We start from the raw sequence: 21,376 nt of genomic DNA, 5'->3' as shown, positions 1-21,376 counted from the left end.
ATTTTAAGAGTAAGTTAAGTTTCTATTTGCATCTTCCCCTACTTACTGGTAGTACTAAATTGCTTGTTGATACCCTTGAATGTTATATTCCTTTTACCCTATTAATTAATTTTTATTTTCTTTTTTCTCTCTTTACTTTGTTTACATGTGATATTGGCCGAGTTCACTTGGGACTCCCCTCTTGCATATTCCCGAATTGTTTCGAGTCATCCTCATATTCGGTGAAAAAGAAGCCGAAACAGGCACCAAAAAAGTCCCAAAAATGGGTTGTATACATATTGTATACAACAGTATACATAGATATACACTGATATACAGGTTAAAACACAGCAGCCACAGGTCGAAAAATAAAGGATGAGTCGGAAGCTGAAATACAGGTCCTAAAATCTCAGAAAAATGGGCTGTATACATCCGATATACACGGATATACAATGGATATCTACAAAAACGGGTTTAGGATTAAATTCTCAAATTTCAGCGAATTTGGCCCAAAAGGAGGCCCAAATTCAATTTCTCCCTACTCTTTAATTATTTAATTATGATTATTTATTGTTTATTGCGTGTTGACTCTAACTTTTAAATTGTTAACTAACCTAATTAAATTCCCCAAACGATAAGTTAATTTCTTTACATCGGCTTACCTTTAATACATTCTTATATTTGTTTTTGTATTCATTTTATCTTACTAATCAAATATATTGGCCATATTTTATTTTAATTAAATCTTTTGTTTTTAAAAGGATATGTTTTGAATGCCTCTTCCTTTAATCATTTTGCTTATTTAAAGGGTTTTAAGTTAACATTTTTCTCAAATGAACTAAAATAATAAAAAATAAAATAAAAATAAAATTGTATGTGTTCTCTTTTTATCAATTGATTTAAAATGGTCTCATTCTTTAATTGGTTCAAATTATTATTTTAAAAAATGAATTAAATAAATTATAATTAATCTAGTTTTATTGAAATTCTAATTACTTGTATCACAAGCCAAATGTGTCATTTTGAATTCTTTTCTCTAAAAAAGAAAATGTGTCGTTTATCTAATTATTTTCTCAAAATTAATTAAATATTGTAGTTTATTTAAATAATCTTATGTTAAATTTCTCAAAATTAGTCAAAGTGATTTTAATCAAATCGCCGGTCAACAGCAAGTTAGTGGGCATTCCGATGGCCTAACACCTTCTCGCAATGTATATTGAACTTCGAACACTTTATTTTCAATTGATTTTATCTGTTTAAATCTTTTGAAAATCTTAAGCTTTTTTTCTTGATTTTTACTAAAAAAAAATTAAGTGGCGACTCTGTCCTTTTGGAAACTCGATTTCTCTTAAATCATAAGTTTAATCGGTTTTTTCGAAAACTATGTCATTTTTCCTTGTATATATCTTTTAAATAAAACAGATCCAGTTTCTATTATTGATACATCTTTTGCATATGAAGGAACCCAAGATAATGAACATGGTGTAGAACCTATAGATGTTCATATTGGTGATGTTGTGGTTGATCATCAACCAACTAATGCTGAGATGACAAATTTGGATGCTCCAGAAATCTCTTGTAGAAGATCCACTAGAGAGAAGCGAAGCTCAACACGTTATTCTCCTAATGAGTGTATCCTTTTGACTGACATGGGAGAACCTAAAGGTTATGATGAAGTCATGCTAGATACTCATAGAGACAAGTGGTATCAGAGCCATGGTTCAATGATGGAGCCAGGTAGAGATGGGTGTTCATCTTGACGGATGTAATTCTAGCCGCAACTTTTTTGACAGTAATGAAGTTTTTTGTTGGAGAAATTGTTTCAAAGAGATTCTCTGTGTTGAGACATAGATTTGATGGAGGAAATTATGGAAAGGAGAAGCAAACTATTAAAGATTATGTGAAGAAGATGGACAAATTTATTTTGTCAGAAATTCAGGCCAAGGGGGAGATTTGTTGGGTTTTATTTGCCTTGAATTTCTTACTATAAATAGGTTTTCTTTTTAGAAAAAGGTTTAGGAGTAGCTAGTCATTTTCTTGTAGGAAAGGTTTAGGACTCTATAAATATAGACTTGTTCCTTCTAACTTAATCAGCATTCACAATGTAGTCTTAAGGACTTTGAGAGTTTTGGTTAGAGGGAGAATTTGTGGGACAAAAGCTTGATACGTTATCACTTGTGTGAACCTCCCATGTATTCTGAGTGAATTGGTTGAGGTTGTTTCTCTCTATATTTTGTACTCTCATGTTTATATAGTGATTGCTCATCTCTTTTGTGGACATAGGTCGATTGACCGAACCACGTTAAATTTTTGTGTCTTTTGGTATATTTCTCGTTTGTCTTCTTACTCGTGGTCTTTCGAGGTTTGCTTTGCTAGCTTCCGCATTACACCAAATTATTTACGATCCTAACAGTGTCTTCATTTGATTTGTCATTTTGCCACCTCATATGCATGTGTATTACACACACCGTCTCTTTAGACTAAGTGTCAGAAAAATGTTCAATAGATATTTATTTTTTAAGATTGGAGTGTCTAATAGAAAACAAGGTCTATTAAGATGTCTAAGTGAATTATACATACAACTTTAAGGAGTCACAAATGACTTAAGCCTATCTTTATTGTCTAATAAATGGTGCATACAAAAATTATCATATAGTCAATGCATTCATATTGTAAGCCTCCAATTCTTATTAGTGAAATATATTTTAATGAATGATGTTACATTTACTTAATAAAAATCTTATCACTTTATTTGTTTGTTTAATGTAAGTACTAAGTAGAAAACTATGTAAAGGGTATATATTTATTTATAATTAAAAACCGAACAAACGAATCAAATCAATTAATGTCTATTATATCTGATTTGGTTTGATTTTTAATAATTTAAAAATCTACTAAAATTGAAATGCTTTTAATAATTTTAAAACTAACTAAATTTGTTTGATCTTAATAATTTACGATCAATTAAACTTTAATTTCAAGTAAAAACTGACCCAAATCAAATCGCAAACACTCCAACATTGGCTAAGTATTAAGAAACATTTTCGATTGCTTCGAGAATTCAACATACAATAAAGGAGAAAAAACCAACATTATTACAGTATTTCTCTTACATGTCCATTTCTTGTTGAACTTCATGAGCTAAGTTCTTGCTAGAGCGATGAGAAAATAGGAACACCCGGTAAGGTAGCACCAGCATCGACGATGAAAACATTGCCTGTTATATATTCAGAGGAATCATGCATTAAGTATCGAATAAGTGATGTTAAAGCCGGATCATTAGTTCCAAGATATTTCAGAGGAAGAGTTCTCAAAAGGAACTTATGGAACCATTTATTTTTAACAAGGTCCTCTGTTATCTCTGATTTGACAACTCCTGGTGATATCGAGTTCACTCTGATATTCTCTCCACCCAATTCAATCGCCATAATCTGTCATTTAAAATGTAATCAATCAATTAATTTATCATAAATAACAATTCATTTGTTCAATTGAATGAACCTACCTTAGTGACCATGTCTAGAGCCATCTTTGAAGTACCATAAGCAATAGTACCCGGTACTGCTATACGATTTAAACCAGCCATTGAAGTGATATTAATAACAGATCCTCCGCCCTGTTTAGCATCGATCATATGCTTACAAACATATTTCGAAACCATCCATGCCCCTCTTAGATTTGTGTTATATGTATTGTTCCATTCCTCCTCTGTCATTTCCACTGAAGAGCTCACACTCCCTATACAACAATAACATTAAATTATTCTATCTTGTCTTAATTTACGTGACACAGTTACTAATAATAGTCAAGTACCTCTAACACCGGCGTTGTTAATCAAGACATCAATACGTCCAAATGCATCCCAAGCTATTTGAACAGCAGACTCAATGGTAGTACTATCAGCAGAGACATCAAGCTCAACAGCGATTGCACGTTGAGGTCCGTTTGAATTACTATTAATTTGGTCACAGAGAGATTTCAGTCTGTCAACACGACGAGCAGCAGCAATGATTTTGCAACCGGCTTTGGCTAAGTTGATACAGAACTCTAGCCCGATTCCTGATGACGCACCCGTCACCATTACTACTTTTCCACTAAGGTCTTGCCATGGCTCCATTTTTGGAATTAAGTCTAGTTATGTGAAATTGAGTTAGAAATGTAATACTATATCGTTTGATGTAGAGAGTTATATATATAAAGTCAACAAAATGTAAAACTTCTAAACTTACACGCGTTTTTCCTTTTTTCTTCCTAATAAATAAACTATAGTCTCAATTACCCCTCTAACTTGTCTATAATTTATCCACATTTAAAATATCTATTCCAAATAATTTGTTAAACTACAAAATTAATTTAATTTTTTCGTTTTTCCCTTACTAAACAAATTAAAACTGAATATTATGGCCGCCTTTGTTGAAATATCCACCAAGAACTTGGCCTCCTTTCGTTGAAATTCCACGATGTGTGGACCCTCTGTCACTTGAAACAATTCCATCAGTTAGTTGCTATAACTTGGACAAACTTTAGGCAAGTGCGGAGCTACACTTAGCCATCAGTTAGTTGTTAAACATTACTCCCTCTGTCTCAATTTATATGACTTACTTTTTCTTTTATCCGTTTTAGAAAAAATGACACATTTTTATATTAAGTAACTATTTAACTATAAAATATATATTTTATCCTTAATAAAATGATTTACAGCCACATAAATTTATATCATTCATTTTGGACCACAAATTTTAAAAGTTTTCCTTTCTTTCTTAAACTTCGTGTCGAGTCAAACTACCTCACGTAAAATGGGACGAAAGAAGTAATATTTTTGGATATAACTAATTGTTGAAGACATGACTTGATATGGTAAAGAAAGGTTAAGACGATTTAAATTTTGCCTTAGATGCTTAGGTTTGAGCCCAGACTAAGGCATTTCATTTTTTTAAAAAATTAGTTCTGTTTTTTTAAGTTAAAAAAGAGAACATCTGATCAGCAAGATTTATTTATTTTACTTGTATGAACATTCTTATTATCTAAATCATGGTTAGAAATATATTTTAATTAATTAAATCTTAACCATTAAATCTAACTTATGCCATATGTCATTAATCAAAACTAGAACTTAGGAAAAATGGAGACAAAGAAAATTGAGAGGAGCCGGATTCTCAATTATCCCTCTAACTTGTCTATTATTTATGTCCACATTTTAAAAAGATTCATTTCAAATTATTAAATTACAAAATTAATTTTATTTTTTTATTTTTTACCCCTTAAAGCGCACACATATAGAGTGAACTAAAAATTGATAAAAGATAAAAATATTCTTTTTATTTTTAATTTTTTAAGAGGAGTAAAAAAACAAGTAGATAAATAACGCGAGACGGAGGGACTAGCTTTTACCCCTGTTGACACCCAATTTTTGACCTCCACATTATAGATTAATCATCAAGCTTCTTCAATTTCAAATGATTTTAAATAATTAGTTTTATAAAATTTCAAATAAATAAATAATAATAAGAATAACAATATAGTTCGCAGGTTATTTTAAATAGTCTTGTCACTTTTATAATTGTTTTTAGATAATATATATCTTTCACATAATTATGTATATAATTAGTATATTTTATGAATATTCAAAAATGATCTCAAAAGGATTTTATTTTCATTCTAGTTTAGTTTACACTATAGTTATAATTCTAAGTCATTTGGTTTATATGTAAATTAATTATTTTATTTCGTTAAGATTAAGAAACTCATTAGTTAATTATATTAATTTGTTTTATTTAAGTTTAACCGAAGTCATCAAGTTAACTCAATCGGCTAAATTTTAAATTTAAGGTGGCTAATTTTGCAATTCATTTAGCCACTTTTCATACAAATCTTCCAACCCCCTTTAAGCCCAATTTGACAAATTAAGACCAGATTTGGGCCTCTTTTTAATTTTTCAGTGGCCCAAGTTTGATTCCAAACAACAATCCCAACCAGCCCAACAACCCATTCCCACAAAAGAAACCCAATTCAATTACAATACAATAACATCAGCAATACCAAAAGAACCGGACGACCCCTGCATCTTCTTCGCGCGAGAAACGATACAACAGCAACGCATACCAAACTCGACCTCACCCCATACTTGCTTTCGTCTTCTTCACGCCTAAAATCACCGAAAATCGCGGAGAACCCAGAGACGTGATCATCTGCGAAAAGCCATACCCTAGCAGTCCCTAATCGATCACCTCGTCCCTTTTGTCAGAAACCTCCATACTTCCTACTGTTTTCCTTTGAAAAGAGGAAAAAGTTCAAAAAAAGTTTTGAATTTTTTCCCTCCTAAATCGACCCCTTATTTCCTTTATATAAACCCCCTATCCATTGGTGTTGAAGAAAAAAAAAAAAAGGGCGAAGTTTCGAGTTTGAGTTCTTTAACAATAGTAATTTTACACTTAAAATTTGATTTTAGCTTTCTTGTTCTAAGTTCCGAGAAGGTCCCTGCTTAATTTTCTTGGTTTGCTATTTGTATTTGGCTTTTGTGGTGGAAGAATCGCTGCCCTCTCAAGCTGGTCGTCCCTGCTCGCTGCTCCAAAGAAGGTAACTTCGCCTTCTCTTACGTTCTGTTTTCGATACGGTGTGCTATGTATTCGATACTTGGTATGGAGTTTGTTATTAAGAACGTTTGGTTCCTTTGCTTTAAGTCTTTATTTTAGTATCGTTTTCCTGTGAATTTTTTAGCAGTAAGCATGATTCAAGCATCAATGAAGTCACTTTAGTATTATATGTTGGTCGTTATGTTTAATAATTCAAATTTGTATCCATATAACTAGTTGAATCTCTGCCTCGCTTAGCTCGAAGTGATTTGTTGTTCATTCGGTTTCAATTTGAATATGCTGCTGTATAAGTTCTATTTCTTCACTGCTTACCTATAGTCTTGGTTGTCTTCCCTGTCATTTTGATTCACCTTTATAGATTCTCGTCCATGTTAGTTTAATCTCGTAGAGTTGATTTCGGTTCTCACATAGCTTGAATGATATCCATGTCTATTTTGACTTTTAAATCATGATATTAATTTGATTTACAACCTTGCTACCAAGTTTCCTCATTCTTTTCTTTTCACCCTTGTTTGTGTGCGAGTAAGTCGAAAGAAAATTGGTTTTCTTCAAAATTAATCTTTGTGTTTTAAGAGCTCTTGGTTGTTGTTTTTTTTTCTTTTTCTTGTCATCCTAAGCTTGTTCCTCGGTCTATTTTTTAGATCATAGTTTGTCTCCGATTCATTCTTGTTTATGTTTTAATATGGCTAAGCTTGACTTACTCATGATTTGCTCCATATTTTTAGCCATCTTCATGACTAGTATTGGATAGAACTTAGTTGTTGTTTATTTTTTAGTGCTAAATTTATTGGATTTCTTCCTGTTGATTATTGGATGTGTTCTTCTCCTGGATTTTATTTCACTTTGTCACTGTAATCTTGCACTTAGTTCATATATCAATAATAGTGTAGGAATTTTGCCAATTCCTTGTTAATTAGTCTTTTAGTGGAAGTATAGAGTGGAAGTCAGGAACATTGATACTGATATATTTGCTTACTCTATACTTGCATTATTGTGTTATGGTTGCATTTTGTCTCTTATGAAAAATGATAAATTCGTTAAATCGTTGGTTTATTGTTGGTAAACAATATCTTTGGTAGGATATTTGATACTTGAATCTAGTACGTATGAGTTTGATGTTAGGATTTTGTTTCTTAGCTCTATACCTAAGTCTTGTTCTTTAAATTTATGCATGGATTATCATATGCTTCTTTCCCTTAATTAATCATGTTCATTGAACTAAGTGTTATTACTATTTCTTTTCAAGCTATTAGATGCTCAAAATTGTCGATTTGCTTACATGCTTACATTGTCTAGAAATGCTAATATACTGGGTTGCCTTCATTATTATCAGCCTATTACATTTTTTTTTCTCTTTAAAAGATTTGTTTGCTGATATGTTACATGCTTTAGAGAGTAATATTAATCGTCTTCTTCTTATTATTTTTTCCTCTGCAAATGCTAATTTATTTTTTATTTTGTTCTTTTGACATGTGATACCAATCTGAGTTCACTTTGGACTCATCCCTTGCATTTCTTTGAGTTGAAGTCCGTCTTTGAGTCAGCCTCATCTGTGTTCAAAGCCCAAGGAATAGGCTGATTACGTTCTGGAAAGCCCCAAAAGGGGTTGTATACATTCTGTATACATTGGTATGCATGATATGCAAGGCTAGGGACTAATATACAGGCTAAAAACGTGAGAATACAGGGCTAAGGCGAAATACATGTGTTCGGAAGCAAGAGATACACGAAAAGAGCCGATATACATGCTGATATACACTGATATATAGTCGGTGTATACAAAAACGGGAATTTGGTTAAGATAAAAATTCCAGCGAAATCGGCCCAAAAGAAGGCCCAAATTCAATTTCTCCCTTACGCTTTAATTATTTAATTGTGATTATTTATTGTTCGTTGTTTAACTCTAAACTTTATAAATTTTAATTAACTTAATTATATTCCCCAAAAGACGAGTTACTTTCTTTGTGTTGGTTTGCTTTGAATACCCTTTTTTTTAAGGTCATTTATTTCATTAATTAAATATTGGTCGAATTTTGTAGTTAAATCTTTGTTCTTAAAAACTTCACTTGAGCACATTTTTATTTTAAAGTGGTTTTTAAGTTAAAGTATTTTTCTCAAATGAACTAAAATGTTATCTTTCTAGTTAGTCATTTTTCTCAAAAAATTGGTCAAAATTTTATATCTTCAATTAAGTTAAACCTTCTGTACTTAAAAAGAGATGTTCTTTAATGCTTTTTACTTAATCATATTTTACTCATGTTAAAGTTGTTTTAAGTTAAAGTATTTTTCATCAAATAAATTTTAAAAATGTTAGCCAAAACCTTTTCAATTAATTAAAATAGTAATACTTACTTAATCATTTTCTCAAAAGGTTTAGTCAATTAATTCAAAATGATATTCATGCTTTAATTTATTAAATTGGTTTAAATTATTATTTCAAAATGAATCAAATAAATTCTAATTAATCTAATTCTATTAATATTCTAATCACTTGATTTTCGAGTCAAATGTTCCATTTTGGATCCCTTCCTTTTTAAAAAATAGAATAATATAAACTGTGTCATTTGTCATTTATTTTCTCAAAGTTAATCAAATATTGTAAGTTATTTTTTTTTTATATATTAAATCGTTATTTTCCTAAAATAGTCAAATATATATTAGTCAAGTCGCAGGTCAACCGCATGTTAGCGGACACTTCGAATGCTTAAACCCTTCTCGAAGTGTAAATTGAACCCCGAACCCTCTTTGGTATTTTCAAATGATTTTTCTGTTTAAATCTTTGAAAATTATAAGTTTTCTTAATTTCTTTAAAAAAATTAAGTGGCGACTCTTTTCTAAGTATTTTCCTCAAATTGTTTTATACTTAGAACATTTCAAAAAGTGATTTTTCTAAAGGTTAGGAAAATTACGACACAACAACCCCCACTTGTTATATGTGACAGAGATTGACTACACCCTCTTTTAGTAGGCGTTTGACCATGTGATACCATATCGTGATATGGAATCAGCATTTGAACATGCGGTTTTACGTTGATTCCATCTCATGATTCCATATCATGAGAGGTGATAGCATATTCTCCAAAAACCATGATATGAAATTATATGGTGATTCCATATCATGATTTGAGATATTTTAATACAATAATTGATCCATGAGTTTATATTTTGTTAAAACAACCCCACATTTATATCTACTAACCATTTGTTTCATATGTAAATAAAATTTATAATCACATCATTACTTTTTAAAATTTGTTATTCTCACCGACATAAAATTTATTATTCTCACCAACATATAGTCACTTTAACTCACACCTCACGATTGTGAAACTTTTCAACATTCACTTGAAACAATTAACCGGGATGTTAAAATAGTTGCCAAGGCAATTAGCAAGATGGCACCAACATTTATACAACCAAAAAATATGACTGGTGTACATTCCAAAATTCGACATAATACTCGATTTTGGCCTTGGTTTAAGGTAAAATTTCAATCACATTAATAAATTTATTTTATGGCCTTAATAAGTGCACATTTATATTTTATGTGTAAGTTATTAGTATTTAGTTACATATTTCCTATCAACTTTGTTTAAAGAGATAATATTTATTTTATGACTTTGCATTGTCTTGGAAGCACTATTTTTATTACTCTTACAAACATTATTTTTATGAAGTGCATTCTATAATGCTTCCAATTTATTTTATGTTCACTAAACTAATATTGATGTATTTTTTATTTGGTAGGATTGTGTTGCGATTGATGGAACATATATAGAAGGGGAGGTTCCTAAAGTGGTACAACAAGCATATCGTAATCGCAAAGGAAGAACATCACAAAATGTCTTATGTGCTTGTGATTTTGATATGCGATTACCTTTGTTGCTGCTGATTGGGAAGGTATTGTACATGATAGTAAAATACTTGAGAATGCACTTGTTGAACCAACGTCACAATTTCCATTTCCGCCACATGGTAACTTTAAATTACATCCTTAGAGTAAATATTATTTATTTACACAAAGCTGTCTCATTTACGTCACATATGCTTTTAGTAATTCTTTATAAAATGTTTTTTGGTAGATAAATATTATGTTGTTGATGCTGGTTTCCGAAACACAAAAGGATTTTTAGCTCCATACAAAGGGCTACGCTATCCTTTGCAAGATTACCGAGGGGGTGAAAGAGAGCCTCAAAATGCCAAAGAACTATTTAATTATAGGCATTCATCTCTGCGCAATGTGATTGAATGGAATTTAAGAGTGAGAAAATTTGGAACGATACAGTTCACATTCATCTTGAGTTATGTAAGTGTACAAAATAATAAATAAATCCATGTTTATAAAACTTAATTAAGAAGTTGATAGGCTAAATTAATTCAAAAATATTACTAATATAGTTTGATACCATCTATTTTGGACTAATTAAGCTTATACAATTTTTTTTTGAAAAAGCTTCACATCATTACAAGTATTTTTCACTTAATGTGTAGTTTTGTTTCAACTACCAATGACAATCTTTAGCTTGCATAGCAAACTGAAACATTTGTGTATCGAAAAAAAAACAATTTGAGCACGTGGCAGAACAAAAGGAGGACAAATTCTCGAGTTTATTGATTTGATAGAATGACCGGCTCCGAGGATGCGTTTGACAAGAATATTAGCTTACACATCTAACGATACTCCATATGGAAGGTAATCATTGGACATAATATTTTAGAACGCGAGTGAGCTATTTTATTGTTCAATATTGTATACCTTTATTGTCACTCCCCGAGCCTACACCACGGATATGGCTGGCACTCGAGAACCATTATTGGCCCCAAGCGAACCCTTGGCCTGACTTACTTAACTCAGCGGAAGACTCTATGCATATTTAGAATGATCAAAAGCACTATACTCACTTGAATAATAAAATACTGAGAATGCTTAAAACTCAAACATTCAACTTGGCCAAAATGGCAACTCAAGTCTTAACATATGAAATGGCAATGAAAGACTAAAGAACTAACATCTGACTGTCTATGAAGCTTCTAAAATAACTGAGATGGATGTCGGGACAAACCCCACGACATCCTAATGAACTAACAAAGTAACTGAAAGCAATAAAAGGAGTCCTCCGGAATGCAAGGAGGCTCACCAACTGACTCTGGAGTGCTCACTGGATCAACGATGCATTGGATGCCGATCCTAGTCATTGTGTCTGCATCATAATAAGATGCAGGCCAACTGACATCAGTACATTGAATGTACAAGTATACAAGTTGAAATGCTAAACACAACATAGGCTTGAAAAGAATATGAAGAACTTACCTTGCTCAACTCAACTCAACATAACTGAACTCATTTCAATATAAAGCAGTTTAAAACAAGTGTAATATAAAGAAAAGTTATTTAAAACATGATGTTGACTCTGTGTGTATGCAAAGACACATATAACTCTGAAATGTATGTAAAAATACAATAAACTATGCATATAAGAATACAATTACTTTTGTGAGAGTTTCTCTAACCGACAACCATCATGTAAGAGCTATTGTGATGATACAACGTTTTGCCTCACGCTACCAGGGCCGTCTTATACCTTGCCGGGGGTATAGAACCTGAACAACTAAGTGAATCCATTAGTCTATGCTAAAAATCACTAAATGAATCATCTAGTATGACCCTTTTCTACCCATGATGGCTACATGGTTTATAGGGGATGTGAGTTGTCTAAACTCTCCCTCATATCGGTGCTCAATACTACTCCCAAAAAATAATATTAGCTCTTATGTTTAAACCATACTTCTTTCTGTGATTTGAGATTAGTGCTCAAAAACATAGCTCAAAGGCTATCTTGAAAATCAAAGTTTCCTCTCTTGCTTCAATTAGAAAGCGATTACTCTTTTCTGAAAACTAGCCCGAAGGCTCTTTGGAAATCGAGGTTTCCTTTCTTGTTTAAATGGGAAAACATTTTAAACCTTTTGGGAATGCATAATCCCCATATACTTCTGAAGAAATGAACTTCAAACTTTACTCTTTAATCTTTACTCAACTTGAACTTTAAGTCTTAAAACAAAGTTAAAACATTTGGAAAAGACTTTTTGAAAACTTTAAAGAACTTCTCTTGACTTGCTTCTTAACTTCTAACTTGACTCTTAACTTTCCTTGAATTGAATTATGGATTCAAGGATTGTGATTTGTGATAGGAAAGATCTCATGATGTTTAGGAATAATTTTAGATAGCTAAACATGAGAAAAAAAATCAAGAAATCATTGTTTAAGGGTGGGTTCGTGACGCAGAGAAGTATTTAAATTTTTGGTTCGAAAATGACTTTTGAGGCAAAACGGTCCATGACCGCTCCGCGATGCGAAATGATTTTTCCCAAATTTGGGGAGCAGGTCCACGACGCAGAGGCACTACCCAGATTTGCCCGACGAAAATTCCTTCTTCGTTTTCCAGCTCTAAACCCTCTAAACTCCATTGGTTTTCCCCCCAAACACTTGGAATCATTTATACCCTTAAATAACATCATATTCTACTCGAAAACAGAACTATAATTCTTCAACTCCTGAAAGCTTTTCTCACAAGCTTCAGACCATTGAAACTTAATTGTCTTCTGAGTCAATTTGGTCAAAAGAGACAAAATGGACGAGAACCCCTCTACAAACTTTCTATAATAGCCAGCCAAATCTAAGAAAATCGTAATATCAGTTGGAGATGTGGGTCTAGGCCAATTCTGCACTGCCTCTATCTTTTGAGTATCAACTTTAATTCCCTCTCCAAACACAATGTGGCCTAAGAATGCCACAGACTCAAGCCAAAACTCACACTTAGAGAACTTGACATACAATTCTCTATCTTTCAAAGTCTAGAGAACTATTTTGAGATGACTAGCATGATCTTCTTCATTCCTTGAATAGATTAGTTTGTCATCAATGAAGACGATAACAAACATATCTAAATAAGGTTTGAAAACTCTATTCATAAGGTCCATGAACGTTGCAAGTGCATTATTTAAACCGAATGACATGATCAGAAACTCATAATGACCATAACGGGTCCTAAATGTGTCTTGGGAATATCACATTCCCTTACTTTCAACTGATGGTAGCCAAATCTGAGGTCTATTTTCGAAAAACAAGAAGCACCCTGAAGCTGATCGAAAAAATCATCAATTCTCAGAAGAGGGTACTTATTCTTGATGGTAACTTTGTTTAACTGACGGTAATCTATATACCTCCTAAGGGAACCATCTTTCTTTCTCACAAATAAGATCGGAGCGCCCCAAGGTGAGACACTTGGTCGAATGAAACCCTTATCAAGGAGATCTTTCAACTATTTTTTTAACTCTTTCAACTCTACTGGTGCCATTCTATATGGCGGAATAGAGATAGGACGAGTATCTGAAAGAATGTCTATGCCGAAGTCTATTTCTCTCTCAGGAGGGACTCCGGGTAGATTATCTAGAAAGACTTTTGGAAAGACTTCTGGAAACTCTTTTACTATAGGAACTGACTGAATGAGAGGTATCTCAACTCTAGAGTCATTAACTCGGACTAAGTGATAGATACAACCCTTAGAAACTAACTTTCTCGCCTTAAGGTACGAAATGAAACAACCCTTAGGCACTGCTAAACTACTACTCCACTCTATGACTGGCCTATAAGGAATCTGGAACTATACAACTCGAGTTCTACAATCTATTGACGCATAACATGCATGAAGCCAGTCTATACCAAGAATGACATCAAAATCTACCATGTCGAACTCAATTAAATCAGCCATGGTACTCTTGTGATTGACGGAAATGGGACAATCACGATAGACTCTCTCTCTGCTAGAATAGACACCAACAGGTGTAGAAACACTGAATGGTTCACTTAGTTGCTCAAGAATAACATCAAAATTCATAGCAACATATGAAGTTACAAAAGATAAACTCGCTCATGGGTCTAGCAAAGCATAAACAGTAAAGTCAAAGACTTGGATCATACCAGTGACAACATCTGGCGAATCATCTTGCTCTTGGCGACTATTGATAGCATACAAACGGTTTGTTCCTCCGCCGGTATCGGAAGTATCCCCTCTAGGTGCAGCTCTGTCTAGTGGAGCAACTGAAGATGACTGAGCTCTATTGCCCCCATTACCATTACCTTGCTTGTTCTTTGGACATTTTCGCATGAAATGCCCATTCTGAACACACTTGAAACAACTAGTGGAGCCCTCATGACACGTACCTGAGTGGTTCCTACCACACTTAGTGCAGGCAGGAGGCATACTTCCCCCTTGCGCCATGCTACCTTTAGAATAAGCAAGCTTAGCTCTGAAATTCTGACTATTGTACTCACATTTGTTCTTAGGTGCAGGTGCACTAGTAGATGATGAAGCAGGTCCCTTCTGTTTCTGTTGGAAGGATGATCGGTTGGCATTACTCTTCTATTGCCCAGACTCATTCCTTGTCTTAGCTCTCTTGTTCTTAAACTCTTCTCTATCCCTTAGCTTCTATTCCTCAACCTGCTGCACATATACCATTAACCTAGAGATATCCATGTCACATATCAGCATTGCAGCCCTACCTTCCTTACTCGATAGACGAGACAACCCAGTAACAAACACGATCATTCTACTCCTCATGTCCGCAACCATCTCCGGAGCATAACAGGACAGTTGAGTGAACTTCAACCCATACTCATGAACACTCAAAGAATCTTGCTTAAGTGTGAGGAACTCTCGTACCTTAGCCTCTTTCAGTTCTCGGGGAAAGAAACGCCCCAAGAAAGCCTCATCAAAACAAGCCCAACTCGCAGGTGGTGCAGCCTCAGCTCTACCCTCTTTCCACTGATCAAACCAAGTCCTAGCAACATTCTTCAGTTGATATGCAGCTAGTTCAACTCGCTCGGTGTTGGCAACATGCATGACCTCAAATACCTTCTTCATTTCCTCAATAAAATTCTCCGGATTCTCAGTAGTGCTCGAGCCCGTAAAACTTAGAGGATTCATCCTCAAAAACTCTCGGATCTTAGAAGTATCAGCCACTTCCTGTCTAGCCTCTCTTTGTTGCCTAGCTTGGTTGGTCACAACTTGACTTAACATCCGAATAGCCTCACAGAACTCAACATTGGTAACTTCTCCTTCAGGTTGCACTTCAGGTGCATTTGGTAACTCTTGTTCCTCAACGTTACGTCTAGCAGGGCAACCTATGATAGATCAAACTCTAATGCACAAAATGAGTGTGAAAGAAGTGCGAAAATTTTCCAAAGTGTTGCAACCTCCTAATTATAGATGTGGCGCGCTTCACACCGATAACTAGAACTCTACAGACACGGCTTTATAGACTCCTTGGCACTCTTGAACTCTGTGCTTTGATACCAAGTTTGTCACACCCCGAGCCTACGTTTCAGACATGGCTGGCACTCGAAAATCATTGTTGGCCCCAAGCGAACCCTAGGCCTGGCTTACTTAACTCAGTAGAAAGCTCTATGTATATTTATAATGATGAAAGACACTATACTCACTTGAATAATAAAATATTGAGAATGCTTAAAGGTCAAACATTCAACTTGGCCAAAATGGCAACTCAAGTCTTAACATATGAAATGACAATGAAAAGACTAAAGAACTAACATTTGACTGTCTATGAAGCCTCTAAAACAACTGAGATGGATGTCGGGACAAACCCCACGACATTCTAATGAACTAACAAAGTAACTGAAAGCAATAAAAGGAGTCCTCCGGAATGCAGGAGGCTTACCAACTGACTCTGGAGTGCTCACTGGATCAACGATGCGCTGGATGCCGATCCTAGTTACCTGCGTCTGTATCATAATAAGATGCAGGCCAACTGACATCAGTACATTGAATGTACGAGTATGTGAGTTGGATTGCTAAACACAACATAGGCTTGAAAAGAATTTGAAGAACTTACCTTGCTCAACTCAACTCAACATAACTGAACTCATTTCAATATAAAGCAGTTTAAAACAAGTGCAATATAAAGAAAAGTTGTTTAAAACATGATGTCAACTCTCTGTGTATGCAAAGATGCATATAACTCTGAAACGTATGTAAAAATACAATAAACTATGTATATAAGAATACAATTACTTCTGTGGAAGTTTCTCTAACCGACAACCATCACGTAAGAGCTATTGTGATGATACAATGTTTTGCCTCACGTTGCCACGGTTGTCATATACCTTGCCGGGGTATAAAACATGAACTACTGAGTGGATCCACTAGTCTATGCTAAAAAGCACTAAATGAGTCATCTAAAAAGTATGACCCTTTTCTACCCATGATGGCTACATGGTTTATGGGGGATGTGAGTTGTCTGAACTTTTTCCCATATCGGTGCTCAATACTACTCCCAAACAAATGATATTAGCTCTTATGTTTAATACATACTTCTTTCTGTGATTTGAGATTAGTGCTAAAAAATTTAGCTCAAATGCTATCTTGGAAATCAAAGTTTCCTCTCTTGCTTCATTTAGAAAGCGATTACACTTTTCTAAAAACTAGTCAGAAGGTTCTTTGGATATCGAGATTTCCTTTCTTGTTTAAATGGGAAAACATTTTAAATCATTTGGGAATACATAGTCCCCATATACTTTTGAAGAAATGAACTTCAAATTTTACTCATTAATCTCTACTCAACTTGAACTTTTAGTCTTAAAACAAAGTTAAAACATTTGGAAAAAACTTTTTGAAAACTTTAAAGAACTTCTCTTGACTTGCTTCTTAACTTCTGACTTGACTCTTAACTTTCCTTGAATTGAATTATGGATTCAAGGATTGTGATCTGTGATAGGAAATATCTCATGATGTTTAGGAATGATTTTAGATAGCTAAACATGAGAAAAGATCAAGAAATCACTGTTTGAGAGTGGGTCCGCGACGTGGAGAAGTATTTAAATTTTTGGTTCGAAAATGACTTTTGAGGCAGAACGGTCCGTGACCGCTCCGCTCCGCGAAACAATTTTTCCCAAATCTGGGGAGCAGGTCCGCGACGCTGAGGCACTGCCCAGATTTTCCTGACGAAAATTCCTTCTTCGTTTTCCAACTCTAAACTCTCTAAACTCCATTGGTTTCCCCCCCAAACACTTAGAATCATTTATACCCTCAAATAACATCAGATTCTACTGGAAAACACAACTATAAACGTGAATCAATCTCAAGAAAACTTCAACAACACAACCCACAAGGATTCAAACGAACTTCATCAAGAATTCAAAGGATTTACTTTCAAATCAATATACTTTACTGAAATGGAATCAAGTTGGGCGCGTGAGTGAACTAACCCAACGCTATGTGATCTCACATACCTTGTAGGGATCACCCTCGACGAAATCAACAAGCTAAACTCGACGATCTTGACGAATCTTGCTTCTCTTCTCCTTTCTCCTCTTCTTTTCTCTTTTCTCCAAGCCCTAGCGTATTTTGGTAAAAGAATAAACTGATCTAATTCTGATTAGACCCTAACTTAATTACCAAAAATGAAATAAAATAATTGATCAAGGAAAGGACCAAACTACCCTTTAAAAATTCAGATTGAACTTTTCTTATTCCAACAGCCCAACTTCCAAAGGGCATAACTCACTCATACAAACTCGAAATCGAGCAAACCCTGCGGCGTTGGAAAGATCATTCCAAGAGATTTCCTACCATATCTGGAAGTACCTCTAACTCATCCTGAGCTAGAAGTTATGGCTGTTTGAAGTTGGCCAAAACTCAATTTATTCTAACTTAACAAAATTTCTAGATTTTAATTCTTTCCAAAAGTGAATATTTCCAATTATTAGCTTCTTCCTAGTTATTTCAAATTGCGAGATGTTACATTTATTAGCTATCAATATTGTGATTAAAGGCGGACCCACCTGTTAGGGTGAAGGTGCACGGGCACCTGTTAATTTCGAAAAAATGATGTGTATATATGTATATCTATCTTGAGAAAATGGTAAAAACTAGGATATAATTAATAGTGCACCCACAAGGAGCATATGAATGTCCTTGTGTTGCTAGTACAAGTTAGTGAATATCACCCAAGAGATCATGGTTCGAATCTAGCTAGAGCCTTTTTGATTATTTTTTATTTATTTATAGTTTAGCTTAGAGATCATATTTAGCACACCCGAAGTCTTCAAATCCTGGGTTCGTTTATTTAAAGTTTAGATATAGATATCATATTTGGTGCACCCGAAATCTTCAAATGATGAGTTCGTCTCTGTCAGATGATCCTAGAACAAATAGGACAACACTACTCTAAAAACATTGAATCTAGCACCCGAAGTCTTCAAATCATGGGTTCGCCTCTGTGATGATGTCACAATCCAGACCGTCGTGATTGACACCCACACTAACCCTCCGGTGGGAGAACCGATACTACAACTCAACTAAGTAGCCTTAACAAAGATACTACATATTTAAAGATATGGAAGCATGATTAAATGCATAAATTATATAGAGTTCCCATAAACTCCAAAGGTTTAAATAAACTAGCCAAACTAATGCAGAAGATTAACCCCTAGAACCTGAAAGTCATTGTACTAAAACATCTAAAGTGCAACAAGTCCAAGAAAAGGGGGAGCAACCCTGAAATTAAACAAACACCCTAAACAAATAGTCTGAGTCCGAAGATATGGACATATACAAAAAGAAAACTCATGGCAGCCCGAAAGAACTGGCTCACCCTTGAATTTGATTGATCACTGATCTCCTATACGAGGTCTGTCAGTAGCCGCCTGAAGATGCCCTGTACTCAAAAAAGAAAAAGCAAGTGCAGTATCAGTACACAACCACAATGTACTGGTAGGATCACGCGGCTATTCCAATAAGTGAAACATATGCAAATAATCACAACATAATAAAACAGGCATATACTGAACATATACAATATCAGTCATCATTTCAGGATCAATGTACAATTCCACATTCTCAATAATACACATATATGTCAAGTCAATAATCATCTTATGGAACTCATACCCAAACTATTAGCGTGTCGGATCGTGACACCCGTTCCAAGTTAGTGTGTCGGATCGTGACACCCGTTCCAATATGTATGTCGATACGTGACATCCGATCCAGTTAGTGTGTCGAAACGTGACACTAGTTCCATTCAACAAGCCACAATCACAATCACAATGTACATTCTCATAATCATACAAGCAAGTGTTGATTCATGGCATACAATCATTCGTTCATACTTATTTACGATTAGTGTAATCAATAGTGCAACATTCGCATACATACATGCATTATAACGAGCAATTACTAACATACATCACCCAAACATGAAATCACAACCATCACCTACCTCGAATAAGCTTGAATCCCGTAAGAAACTTGATTCTTCCCTTTACAGATTTTTTCTGCTTGTTGTTGGTCTACAAATAATTAATATAACGCGAGGATCAATAAACAAGACCTAATTACCTGGATCATAATCAATAATATCAACCCTAGGTCGAACCCTTGATCTCCATACCTAGATTAGGGATTTTTCCACCATAATTCCCAGATCAAAACTCTCCCCCATCGATAATTACCCAAGAAACTAAGTTCTACAAATCGAAAAATGGATTTGGGGAGTAAAAACCTTACCTTTGGTGCTAGAAGAGGTGGAAAGCCTTCAAGAAATATCATGGGTCGTTCCTTAGCTCTCAAGAACAAAGGTTGCAGAAAAATAGCATTTTGGGGGTTTATTTCCGACTTAAATTGCAACTGTCCCGACACAATGGACCTCATCCCACTACAGCGGCCCCACCCTGGCGGGAATAATCCCACCTTGGCGGCTTACACGGAGACAGAGATCTAAATAAACAGTTCCAAACCCCCATTTCACAACATACCTTCATCCCATGACACTCGGAAAGTATTTGTTTACGCTAAGATCTGTTTTGGGAGTTCTACTCGCCCGAATTTGATTCCCTAAAGTCATACGGTTTCCTTAACGTCTTAGATGTCGACTCATGTGATCAAATTCATAATTAGATCTCCCATTTGTTACCAGATTTCCCTAGACTTCCCTGACTCCGATTTCGTCCAAATCTGAACTATGTTGGGAAATTTCAAGTTACTACCAAAAAGTTTTCTGACCCAAAATTTTTTCCCTTTGGCTTTTCTATAACGACGGGAACCGGTCGTTACAGATGATCCTAAAACCAATAGGACAACAGTACTCTAGAAACACTGAATCTAGTGCAAACACTCATCATCGAAGCTCCACTGCTTCACACGAATTTATTTACTCACTTTTATTTTTTTAACAACCGTATTTAATTGTTAATAATCGAACCTAAAATAAAGTGCATCCTCATTTAACTATCTTTTTAAAAAATACTTAACTTTTCATATAATTCCCAACAAAATAACAAAACTATCTTTTGATAAATACTAACACATGATGCTTGGCTATTAGAGTAAATATAGGGATGATAATAGGGTGGAATAGGGCGGATGCGGGTTGGGTTATAATTTTTGCGGGGTCAGGAGGATTTGAGTTTATGTTGGGGCCGGGAGAGGAGGCGAGACGAGTTCAATTCTCTTGAAAATAAAATCTGGCGGGGCGGGACAGATTTGCGGGTTGCAAATTGAAATCTCAAACAAAAATTAAAAGTTGAAATTAGTGCCATCATGTTGTCATTCATTAGGATTTCTTAATATCACTTCATATGTTCCAATTGTTTTTAATTGTATTTTTAGTTTCTTGAGTAATGATTTTACCAACTGTCAATGTTCAATCAAACATAGACGACTTTTACTATTCGAATTAGATATTCATCAATAATAACTATAAGAAAGAGTGGTAAAAACTGTAATATT

The 21,376-nt window shown here is 34.3% G+C and overlaps 1 protein-coding gene across 1 annotated transcript in view; it reads right to left on the bottom strand.

Annotated features, from left to right (window-relative positions):
• Window positions 1-3,008: 3,008 nt before the first annotated feature.
• LOC125820257 (uncharacterized) overlaps window positions 3,009-21,376 on the bottom strand; it is a 32,414-nt gene continuing 14,046 nt past the window's right edge. Inside the window, exons 2-4 of the mRNA XM_049499691.1 lie at window positions 3,793-4,100; window positions 3,485-3,717; window positions 3,009-3,410 (exon numbers count right to left, since the gene is read on the bottom strand). Coding sequence (XP_049355648.1) covers window positions 3,132-3,410; window positions 3,485-3,717; window positions 3,793-4,096 — 816 coding nt within the window. The 5' untranslated portion in view covers window positions 4,097-4,100 and the 3' untranslated portion in view covers window positions 3,009-3,131. The remainder of the gene's footprint in view (window positions 3,411-3,484; window positions 3,718-3,792; window positions 4,101-21,376) is intronic.

This window comes from Solanum verrucosum, unplaced genomic scaffold (genome assembly GCF_900185275.1).
Source record: "Solanum verrucosum unplaced genomic scaffold, falcon-dt-bn FXZP01000229.1, whole genome shotgun sequence".
In the NCBI taxonomy this organism is placed as follows: domain Eukaryota; kingdom Viridiplantae; phylum Streptophyta; class Magnoliopsida; order Solanales; family Solanaceae; genus Solanum; species Solanum verrucosum.
The sequence above is the reverse complement of the archived record's forward strand: the minus strand, read 5'-3'. Positions and strand labels throughout refer to the sequence as shown.